Source organism: Falco cherrug, chromosome 5, assembly GCF_023634085.1.
Source record: "Falco cherrug isolate bFalChe1 chromosome 5, bFalChe1.pri, whole genome shotgun sequence".
Classification (NCBI taxonomy): Eukaryota; Metazoa; Chordata; class Aves; order Falconiformes; family Falconidae; genus Falco; species Falco cherrug.
The window spans coordinates 90,442,358-90,454,457 of NC_073701.1; the positions used below are offsets into that span (position 1 = coordinate 90,442,358).

At 39.5% G+C, this 12,100-nt stretch overlaps 1 protein-coding gene across 2 annotated transcripts in view; it reads right to left on the reverse strand.

Moving 5' to 3' along the window:
• Nucleotides 1-913: 913 nt before the first annotated feature.
• GRAMD4 (GRAM domain containing 4) overlaps nt 914-12,100 on the reverse strand; it is an 84,918-nt gene continuing 73,731 nt past the window's right edge. For both annotated transcript variants that reach the window (XM_055711518.1, XM_055711517.1), the window contains exons 15-19: nt 9,387-9,534; nt 8,835-8,928; nt 7,638-7,722; nt 5,878-5,946; nt 914-4,858 (exon numbers count right to left, since the gene is read on the reverse strand). In XM_055711518.1, the coding sequence (XP_055567493.1) occupies nt 4,757-4,858; nt 5,878-5,946; nt 7,638-7,722; nt 8,835-8,928; nt 9,387-9,534 (498 nt within the window). In that variant the 3' untranslated portion in view covers nt 914-4,756. The remainder of the gene's footprint in view (nt 4,859-5,877; nt 5,947-7,637; nt 7,723-8,834; nt 8,929-9,386; nt 9,535-12,100) is intronic.

Consider the following 12,100-nt stretch of genomic DNA (forward strand, 5'->3'; position numbering starts at 1 on the left):
ATTGTCAGGACAAGTTAGGTACTGTCAGAACACATAAAATACCAGCTTAAAAGCACCATTGTATCACCAGATGCAGCGCTGCCATCATGAGAAAATGGAGCACTGAAAAAAATGGAGCCGCACACATTCACGACTGGAGGATCTGTCCCAGAGTGATCTATTTCAGCTGAGCAAAACACAGAAACGAGCATTGTAGAGGCAAACAAAGAGGTCTGGATTAGATGGCCAGGCAGCCCACTCCTGGCTGTTACACTCCTACCCGCAGACAAAGGCCGGTGCAGCCGCTGAGCGCCAGCGCTGGGCAGTGACCCCCCCGGCACACAGCGTGACTAAAGCAGCCCCCCCGACATTTAACCCCAGCAGGTTACAGGGCGGCACAGCCAAAGGCGCAGCTGTTAGGTACCCCTCAGTGTGACCGATGAGCTGAAGTGAGGCAGATGCTGCAGAACAGCCCTCTCTGGATGTGGGATGCCTCTGCCGAGCACACCTCCTGCACACCTCTGGGGTGGGAAAGGGCTCACCCTTGCCTGCAGCGCCCGCCTGTAGCACAGCCTGCCGCTATCTTTGCGTGGAGGAGCTCTGGCAGACAGGAGTTGGTACCCCTCGTGCCACCCATGCCCTCCTGCAATGGCAGCACCTTAGAAATCACCGGTTGCTTTTTCATCCCTTAAATTAACCGTACAGTTACAAGGGGACAGATGTACTTACCAAGATCTGAAACCCAATATATATCAACAGGATTAGCTAAAATAAAAGTACATTCCTTGGGCTTCAAAAGCAGTGAGAAACAAAACCCACCGCCTCCCCTGCAGTGATAGTGCTTTTTGGCAGATTCATAGCCACCACAGCTCACCTCGTTTCAAGAAATCTCGTGTAGTTTTGACAGACAAGTTATTAAAGTTTGTAAAAAGCATTAGCACAAAGCATTTTTAGGTTTATTTAAATAAAAATTATAATTTATACAAGACTTTTTAAACAAACAAGATTTTCTTAAAAAATGTACAGGGCAAATAATTTCATTATTTCAATTCTTCATACAGTATAAGTCTTTTGTCAAACAAAAGTTACACTGATAATGAATTATTTACAACTTCAAAATATAGACTCAAACTTCAGACATAAAAATTTTAACATCCATTATATTTCAATGATTAGTAGAAATTAAACATCTGCCAAAATGTACAGAATTCAATAAAAACTACCAGTGTTTTTAATACAAGTTTAAGTAGCCAAAAAAAGTACATCCTTTCATCTCTTCATGATTGAGTAAAACCTCTTTTCTCTTTGTCTGCAGGAACAAGGGTAGGGGTTTGCTGCTGGCATCCTGTGTGATGTTGCTACTAATAGCTCGTTTTATTCAATCTTGCCTCACAAAAGCTACAGAGCACGGAAAGGCATGATTTCATATTTCAGCTTTTTTTTTTGCCTTTTGAATTCAAATGGTCACTGATAAAGAATTAAAGCAGTCAGTTTTCATCACCCTTTTTTTTTTTTTTTTTCCTCTTTAAAAGGGACTCAAACTAACCAATGCACTTTTAAAGAAGTTATATCCAATTACGCGTGAATGATCCAGCAATGAACCACGGACATCAACAGAATTGCAAATATAAACAGCAAACAGACAGAATGACAAGAACATCACTTTCTGCTATTTGAAGCACTTTACAGTTAAGTGGTACAACCCAGCCTGTTACTGAAGTGCACCAGGTTACACTGCAAAACTACACAGGAAGATTGGAATTTCAGGCGAGAGCTTCAATGTAATTATACAAGTCAAGTATATATTTACTCACTGTCCGTCCCCTCTTGCCCACCAAACCTGGGAGGGTGTAGCAGGAGGAAAAGCAGAAGTAAACACACCGAGGTTACCTTCTAGTGTCTCTGAAGTCACATACGCCACCGGAGCAGTTATGTAGCAGGAACCTGGACGACCCAATGTAAAGCAAACTTTGCAAAATACGTACACAGATATTTGTCAATTATATTACAACTCTATTTTTTTAAAAAAAAACCAGTCTGTTTTCTATATATTAGAGTGAAACAATGTTGCATTGCAGTTTGCACTAGGTTTACTGTATCTCTACTAGGCTTAACCTCTAACTTTTAAGTTCACACTGTTAAAGTGCGGATTAATTTCAAATGTCAACACATTAGATTTTACAAGTTTCTAATTTCTTTATCCAGAAAAAAAAAGAAAATTTAAAAGCATATTGTACATGAGGCATTTCAGTCTGGGAAAAGGATAATGATTTCTTTTCTCCCTCTCCAAAGCCTAGGTATGGTTAACTGTCCTGGCACCGTCAGCACAGGACCTATAGCTCCTCCAGTAACCAGAATCTAGGCCAACCCCACATACTAGGGTCAACCAGTGAAGGGTGGGAGGGGGAGGAGGTAATAAGTGCAAGTCGACTGATTTCCTACTGAAACTGCTGTTATGATCAGAGTGAAGGTATAAATTACACTTGAAAAATGATACAAAAATAAGAAAAAGAGCATGCTCTCTGTAAAAAATATAGTTTTCTGTTTCTCCAAAAAAAAGGATAACCTTGAACACACCCAAGGGATTTTTCTTCTTAAGACAAAATGAATGAATCTGATTACGATTTATATAACATTAAGCGATTTTAATGCCTATTTGTTATCCACACTAACTATTCAAGGAAGCGTTTAGAAAAGGAAGCCAAATGATAATAGACAACAATTACAAAAACCGATTAATTGATTTTCAAAGTAGGTTTGATGAGAAAAATTTAAGATCAAGAATTTTTACTTAAATGAAACCTGAATGTGTAAAGTGAAGAAACCATAAAGTGTCAAGCCACATCCATATTAGAACTTGGCAAAATGGATTTCCCACCAGCTTCACTTACATTTTAAGTTTTCAGGCCTTAAGTTATACCATACCAAAGGAGGTGTCAGAAATGCACCCCTTTTTCAGGTCATGTAAAGACATGTTCACGTGCTACTCTAAAGGGAGAACTCGATGACCGCGTTTTAGCTGTTACGGTGGATTCTTCCCCATGCTTGTTTACATTTCCACCCAGGGCAAGGAGTTTTATCCCATCAGTGTTTCACTTTACAGTACCCAACCAGATCACAGTATTCAACAGTATTTCTTCACTATCAAGTTCATATGAAGCTCTTCATTATCATGCCTCTTCATGGCCAGACTGAAATAAGGTTTGTACAGTTTGACTGCCACCTTCTCCATTACTGCTGTATTTGCTGAGAGACTTTAATTAAAAAATGTGCTAAGAGTTAAATACCCTTTGGTGTTTGTCTCCCTCTCCCTCCTTCGTTTTTACCCCTTTCCCTATAAAGAAAGAAAATTCCTGTTTAAAAAAGGAGACAAAAAATTCATGAAATTTAGTCCCATTTTCACATAAGAATTTACATCTCCATTGGTTTTTTTGGGGACATTCACATAATGTCTGGAAACATCCATCCCACTCAACTCAAAAGACACAGCAAAGGAAAAGACATACTGGAAGGCTTGGCATAACTCCTACTGTGCTTTCATGAAAATGCAAATAAAATTCTAAACCTCTCAGATGGGTGCTATTATATAGAGTATAAAAGCTTTCTAATATTAAAGAGAGAAGTCAATATGTGCTTTGCTGCTAGACAGGCCTGAGAGAGTTTAAAGGAGCACAGCCTTCCTGCTTTACCTGGCAGTTGGGTTTAATTGTTACTAAAATTTAATTTTGCAAGGGGCAAGACAGCAACATACCAATGCCCCTCAAACGATGCTTTGAAAAGGAACTATTGCTTTCACTTGCTGTATTATAGTGTTATTTCACTACAAGGTAACTCAAGACAAAAGTCAAATTAAAAAAAATTCATGTCTCAGTTTAGTTTAATTATCCACCTCCCCCAGCACGAAAAGCCTGCAGGTCTTTAATGCATTAACATACAAACACCTTGTACATACAACATGTACAATAGTTGAGCCCTTCCGTGACAAATATCTACAGAAATACAAATATATGATGCCTAACATTTTAGGAACAACATTTTGGTGCCCTCTTTTATAAAAAGTATTTGCCTGCCTTCCTTCCTCTTACTTTGGTTAATTAGGAAAGGAAGATATAATTACAAACTTTCTCCTCCAATTCACTGTACAAGCAATTTAAACATTTGCACGCAGGAAAAATTGAACCTAACCAAACTGGTAAAATACCCTTCTGCGATACAACAATCAGCAAGAAGTTCTTTTGAATGCAGTTATAAATATGGAAACGCTAAGATGCTAATACTTCCTTGGTGTTGCTATCAGTTTTAATAAAGAACCCAATTAAAAATTCTGAGCAGAAGAAAGAGACTTCAGGTGCTGCAGTCATCATTCTCACATCTTGGGGAAAAATATCCAAGAAAAAGGGACAAATGTATCCCTAGTGGTATCAGTGGAATAAAAAGAATCAATCTGTTTCACTTTGTTATTTAGTCAGTTCTCCAAGTTATCTTCCCAGCTTTTAATGTCAGTAAATAAACATTAAAAGTGCTTAATGTGCAAGGCTAATAGTGATGATAGCACTTTCACTGTTTTGTTTCATTTTGTTTTTTGTTTGTTTTTTTTTTTACAAAAACCTTAAAAACAAACATGAAGGCATATATAAAATACACTTGATTTATGTAACAGAGAGAATATAAACCACCAGACAAGAAAAATTATTGCAAAATAGATGAGGATGTTCATTTTTTTCACTACCAAGTTGTAAAATAAGAAAGTTTCCTTTAGATCTTCTAAGACAAGATACTAGCTCTCACTGCTTGACGATGCAGAGGTTATTTTCACATACTGGTTGAAAATTGTCTCAAAAGCTTCATCTCTGTGTACCATGGCACCAAACACCAAAGGCTAAATGACAGAAAAAAAACCAGATCATGTCAGTCCACAGAAGAAAAAAAACTTCCTCTAGGTATAGTTCTGGACAAGTCAATAGAAACAAGAGAGTAACTGTACTCAAAGTGCATTAATAAAGATATACGAATCCTTTTCTCTGCTAAATCTGTGGATATATGGCAGAGTTTCTAGTATGTTTCCCTTCTTCCTAAACCAACCGCGGCATTAAATGTGTCTGCACAGAGTATTAGCAACCGAGAACACTGTAACTCACTTTCCATCTGCTCAGGGCATGACGTTTTCCTGACCGACCTCTGCCTTCATTAAAGACTTTAAAAAAATCTGTATCGGTGCCTCTTAATTTTGGCTCATAGAATATTTATCTAGGTAATTAACATTATTAACCTCATAATTAAAAGCATTTCTCAATAGCAAACAGCAATCAGGAAACCTGGTACAAGTTGTGTGACTTGGCAAAATGTTATAAATAATCGATTGGTTTAAAATAAGGTTTAGTCGTATGTTAAAGAAAGTTTCAGTTGTCCAAAAGGTATTTGAGGCTTAGAGAAAATTAAATCTTTAGCACCATAAGACTGAAACAGGAAAATTTAATCCGAGGGTCAGGCCCTTCCACCCCAAAGCCTCCTCACCCATGGATACTCCCAAGCCATCAGCTTTTCACTTCAGACTACACAGCAGAGCAGCACCCATGCTCCTGATGAAGGACGCTGGTGAACGGTCAATGGAATTAATGAAATAATGGAGCAGAAAGGACGGAGAAAATTTTTCTGAAGTGTTATAGTAAAATAGTCCAGATGCAGGAGAACAAGCTGAACGTTTAGTTCACTAAAATTCTGAAGACAAATATACTGAATATTAGACAAGTGAATTTAAATAAAAAACAACAGCAAACAAACACTGGCATAAGGAAACAACAATAACAAAAAAAGCCTATATTCTGGTGCTAGCCAGAGAAGGAAGAAAAAAAGGGCATGAAGTCAAACACAGCAATACAGATACAGCCAGCTGCTTACTTTTTGTGTCGATGGTGTTGATACAGCAATACCCATGCCTGATCCCGGGAGAACAGAGAGCACTTTATACTAAAAAGAAAAAACACACAGATGAAAGATATCTTATATACTGAACAACTGCAAAAGGTGCTGAGGAGGTTACACAACTCATCACTGGTATGTCCTCCCAGCCACAACTAACAGACCTCCGTTAAAAACAAGAGGCGGCCAGAAGCTGTTCCCTAACCCCAGAGTCAATGGGTACAGCATTGCCTGTACAACAAGAACCTGCCTCTCCTCCTCCTCCTCCTCCTCCCGTGTGCCGCGGCACAGCCAGCCTGCCTGCCAGAACCAGCCCCGGCCCCAGCTGAGCGCCCTGGTACCGCTACAGCACGTGGGAGCTGGCCCAGCCGCGATGCCAGGGACCACGCCAGCAGCTGGATGGGGCAGGCAGGCAGCACAGCCCAGCCCCACGCGCACCTATGCACCTGAGAGCGTGCCTGGGAGCATCGCCTAGAGGTTTCCCTAGAAGTAACGTTCATCCACTGTTTAAAGCAGCAGCAAGCAGACCAGAAAAAGCTCCTTTTTCAAAATTAAATAGACAAACAGGCTATGTACAGGGCATTGGGTTTTGAGGTTTTTTTCTTCTTAAAGAAAGTCCCCAAGGATAAGAAAGAATACAGTTACCTGAACTGGGGCACATCCCCAGCGGGAAGACAGCCCAAGTCTGACCTGTGTTTCCTACTCGCAAATAAAACCAGGTGCGGTACATTTTTATGTCTGGGTGCACGCTCCCTGTCTCACCTTCATTAAAAACGTTAGACAGATGCAAAAGGACCTTTATGGCAGTAAAGGCCTACTAAACAACGGGTCAGTATTAGTTCAAGCATGATGTTTAAAATCCACCAATATGCATTATTAATTCCAACAGGAACGTCCAAGTTGAGCGTAAGTTGCCTGCTTTATAGACACGTGATATAAATAAGAAGGCATTCATTTGAAAACCTGGAGGTACTTAAGCAGTAGACACCGGGCTGAGGTGTTTCTTTGACCAGCATGATTTCACCTGTGGCACTCACGGCCAGAGGATGTAGTAGAAAGCAGGGGTGTCTGCGTTTAAGGGGGAGGACCAGTTCAGAGAGGGTAACAAAAAGTGACATTAAATATCAGAGTGACACAAGGCACCAGTAAAGCCATTGGTGACTGCAGGCTGATAAATTCAACCAGAGGAAGGATGGTATCCTACTTGCTATGCTTCCAACCATCCACTTGTTTCCTGTTAGTGACGGGATGCCAGCTAGACAAAACTAGATGGCACAGCCTGATCCAGTCTGGCTATTGTAATGATTTACCTGCCTCCACTGAAAAATCCCTCTTCCCTCGAAGGTATATTTTAAGGGATATCTAAGGGATAACTTTTAAGATGGTGCATCTACCGATATCAACATCCAAACTGAAGTCAGTATTACACAATCCCCACTACCACAAAATCTTCTTAAAACCGACACAGCTATAGTCAATGCAGGAGTTAAGAAACAACGCAACTTTAATTTTAAAATAAGTCAGGAGTATAAGGGTTTAGTAAACTACTTTGCCTTGTGGTGAGTCCAAATGGCTAAAGAAGCAGTTCTGGGAAATATTATTTATCACAGAATTACATTTTACTAGTAAAAATTATGAATGGCGTGCTTTTTCAAAGTGACATAAGCAGAAGGGCAAAACATTACCAGCTGAACAGAAAACCAGCTTTCTCCCCTATTTGCAAAACAAAACAGACATACCTTCTGAATATCTGTTATATCCATTAGCTTTATAACTTTATTTCTTTTAGATGAGCCAGATTTGGAGCTTTCAAAGCACAAGTAACTGAAGAAAAAGAAAGAAAATGCTCATTTTAATACAGTATTCTAACACAATGTTCTCAGTATCCCTTCTGTCACTTCTGAAGTTTGAAGTTTCACAGGTTAAGATCAGTTTCAAAAAAAAAAACCCAAAACCCCCAAAAAAACAAAAAAGAGGCACACAGCACACAATTCAGTAATTCAGTTATGGCTTCTAATTCAGAGCAAACATTTGTAAATTCCAGCAACTGGCTAATGTGACTGAAAGCCCAGAACATACTGTATGCACATACACACGAAAATCTTGTATTTATATTCCTGCACTGAATGGTTAAACCTGACAAGCATTTTAAAGACAGAGGAAGCAGATATACCCTTAAACAGTTGAAATACCAAATTTCAAAAGGCTTATAAATCCTTTACCATCCTAAAAGAGTAATGAAAAACACTGCATTAGTTTCATGTTATTGTGATGCAAACAAAAGCTCCGATTTCTAAATGCTGGAGAGTGCTCACCATCACTAGGTGACACAGCATACAGATGAGCTTTACTCCCATTCATTACACTCCAATGGAATGTCAGGGCAAGACCCAAACAGTAGTGAAGATAAGTTATTCAGCCCTGGGAGGCTAGGGGGTAAGTAAGGATTAAAAAAAATAAAAATCAAGTACTAGATCTGCCACCAAGGTTTGAGTATCTGTTTTCTTTTTGTTGCACATTGTTTCAAGGAAGCCATACACTCAATTTGCTTTAAAAAAACCCACCTAAGAGTATTTGCCAAATAACCATTGATCACCACTCTCAAAGTACGCTTAACTTTTATGGTGGGTTTTTTTTTAGTATATATAGTTAGTTAGTATGTTATCCACATCAAGAACTGCACCAACTAACAAATGACTATACAGAGCACCCTTCATTCCTATGCAAGCCCTTCCAAGGCAAAATCACATTTGTCAAGTGCTACCACACTCCAGATTCAGCTCACCCTCCCCTCCCCTATGGTGTTTTGAGGACTTAAAGCACCAGGAAGAGGCATTTTTGTTTCAAAACACTGTTAAAGGATTACTTTTAGATTCAAATTTTTCGATGCCTGTTTTATTTCCCTCCTGAGAAATGTGTGGAGTGCAATGACTCACTTTTCTGTGACATAAAGAACTCCATTCCTGATGTAGTCTGTAGGCATCTTCCGATCTCTGTTAATCAAGCAACAGCGCCAGCCATTTTCACACACTGAAAAAGTCATAACAAGAAATCTTACTTCAAGAAAAAGACAGGCATTACCCCCAAGTTTCCTTATAAAACAGCAGAAAACACTGAAAATTAAACTTTAGATACCTAAAACTAGAAGTGTTTACAAAGAAAAGCCTAAATGTGTTTTTAGGCATCGTAACACCTGTTTTAACACTGGTTTTAAAAAACCCTAAACCAAAACGCACCCACACAATTATTCCTTTTAACTTGATTATTCCATTTGCATTACCACAAAAGGCACACCAGGCTGTGCATTCTTTCAAAGAACTGCAAGGATGTGGAATGAAAGAGACTGTCTCTGTTCATCCTAATTTAAAGCAAGCCTTTTTAACCAAAAGCTTATACCTGTACATTGCACAGAACGGGAATTCAATTTTAAACTATCCTTAGCTTTTTAGTAAATACTCTACCAACGTAGCCTTCCTGTTGCGTAATACCTGCCAAAGGACGCTCATTTTCTGACAGGTTAAAAACTTCATGGAAATTCCCTCTCTTGGTGGTATGAAAACGACTTGTGTCTTCATCTTTGCTTATTCCAGTTGGGGCACTTGAGCCCACGTAACTTCTGGATGCTGCTGTTTGAAGCTGCAGGAAAATAAACATGATTCCAAAATTTCAACACCAACATTTAAGCTGTGCTCTTAAAAAACCAAAACCCAACCTAAACTTGGCTAACTACTCTTCCTAAAAAAAGAAAAAGAAATAAAAATCTGTAATACAACAATTTTCATTAACGACTTCCCTAAAATTAACTTTGGACGATGGCACTATACTATGGCACTATTCCATTGCTATAGCACAAAACCAGTGTGCTATCTGAACATAACCTTTCAAAGTGCTGCCCTTTGATGGACACCCTTTGCTGGGGTGAAAGCAGATGGTGCTAAACGCACCGATATTAAAATACCATTTATCTACAGGAAGGGGTATATTTGATAAGATACTGCTAAGTTACTGCACACAGCTCCAATTATTATACTAGTGAGATTACTAACAGCTAACACATTATCAGTACTTGGCTTGTCTGCAACAGTCAGGCCAAGTACAAAATATTATCGCACAAAATAAGTTCAGAAAAAAAAAAAAAGAGCAAACAAAGAAAAAGCCACACAAAACTGCACAAGCTCATTATGAATACATATGCTGAAATTGAAAGGAAGTTTTCCACGCTACGATCCATACCTTTTCATGCCCTGACAGCTAGCAGGAAAAGAAACAAACAACACAAATGTGACAGTGACAAAAGAAAAAAAGTGAAGTCTATTTAACAGTATAATACATAGAATAAAACATGAACTGAGTGACACTGACTGCAAGATCTTGCTCACAAACCAAGAGACTACACACAATGAATGCAATTAAAAAAAGAAGAGTTATCAGTGGTTAGAGCACACCAATTTATTCAGGTTGCATTAGAGCCATTGATCTTTCCTTTGCTTTGAAGTTGCACTGAATGTTGAGAGTGTTGACACATGAAATAAAATTGGAATGGCTGTCAGCATCCTTTTGGGGGATAAAAAAGGTAGCACGGAGTTCTCAAAACTGAAGTACTTGAGTAAAGTCTACTTTCAAACAGAGCACCTGAACCACTGGAGACTGCCCTAGCAAACAAGCCTTGCTTCTGGAAGGATGGCAGGAAATTTCTTTCGGAAAGCATGCCTACGTTTGCTTTTTTGTCTTGGTGAGGCACCACACGGTTCCAAAGGCTGGCTTTTGTCATCGAAGCATTAACAGCTCTGTTCTTAGCCCTACCATACACATGCAGTTAAACAACTGGCAAGCTGACAACATGCAAGCTCAGGACTAAGCCCTTCTTCTGTAAAGGCCTGATACTGTCAGAGGCCAGCCAGCCTCTGCTGCTTTTTTTTTTGCACATAAGTTGGCAGCACTCAACACTTCGCAGGGTTTAGTGCTAACAAAAGAAATCCAAAGCAAACAAAAAAATACGTGCTGCATTTGCTGACTAGAAACCAGACTGACAAAACAGGCACAGCAGAGGGTATTTACCATCCAGCTTTTAGGGTAACTGTAATACAACGATGCCTTGGGAGAAAAGAATAAAGAAAGTTGACATGGAAAGCAAATGGTTGATGATAACTGTACTATTGCTCCAGTTGCTGCCCTTCTGCCATGTCCTTAGCAATGACTGAGCCCCTGGAATCAAGGCAAATTATTGCTTCTCCAACAGTTTGTGTGCAAGTAAAGACCAGATGAATTTTTGAAGGCTTTCTTGGATAAGTTATTTGGCTCCATATGCACGTAACTAGGCAAAACTCCATGGCCCAAAACATAAAAAAGGTCAGGGTAAGAGGTCTAATGTTTTATGCGCTGGGATGAGGATTATTCATGCTCTCTGCTACGCTGCTTCCTACCTACCCGTACATAAAGAAATTAAGAAAGGTGTTTAAACTTCAGTACCACATCCCACTTGGTGGCTGAAGATGTGGGAGAGTCCTGCCCTTACTTTTAGTCCTTCCTAACACAGGCAAACGTTTCCTCTACCCTTGAAAGAAGCAGCTAATTTATCCATATCCACCCAGGCTTGAGAGAACCTATGGTCGATTACTAGAAGAAAAGCATTGTGCCCAATTTTGATAAGCCTTAAATCTAACTGGAAGTGATTGGATTTGTAATGCTGCAAGGGTCCCGACTGTCTAAAAATGTCACCAATGGTCTGGAGGTAGGAATACCTGGAGGTATTCCTTTTCACTTGATCCATCATCACCTTTTGACACACCACCGTTACCCATCAGACCCTGTTGGCAGGACTGTTCTCTAACGACACAGGGTCAGAGTGGTGGCATAGGCAATGAATACTGCGTTGTGTCGAGGTTTGTGGTGTCTGACAAGCTGTTTAATGAGAAGCCAAAGCAAATGCACGTATGCTGGCCTTATATGCTTTTAGGGTCTGCATCTTGCATGAAAAAAAATGAAAATCCTATTTACATTATACCTTTTTGTACAAAAATCTATTTTTTATACTGTGAGGTTCCCAGAAATGTGGCAAGGGGTAAGAAAGTTTGCCTAAAATTATTGAGACCAAGTTAATGTTTTCAAAGACATCTGGAAGCGGAGAATGCAGCCCTGCACGTCCTTTCCAGGCGGACAAGCCAAGCCCAAGTCAGACACAGTAGTATTAAAACTACTGTGT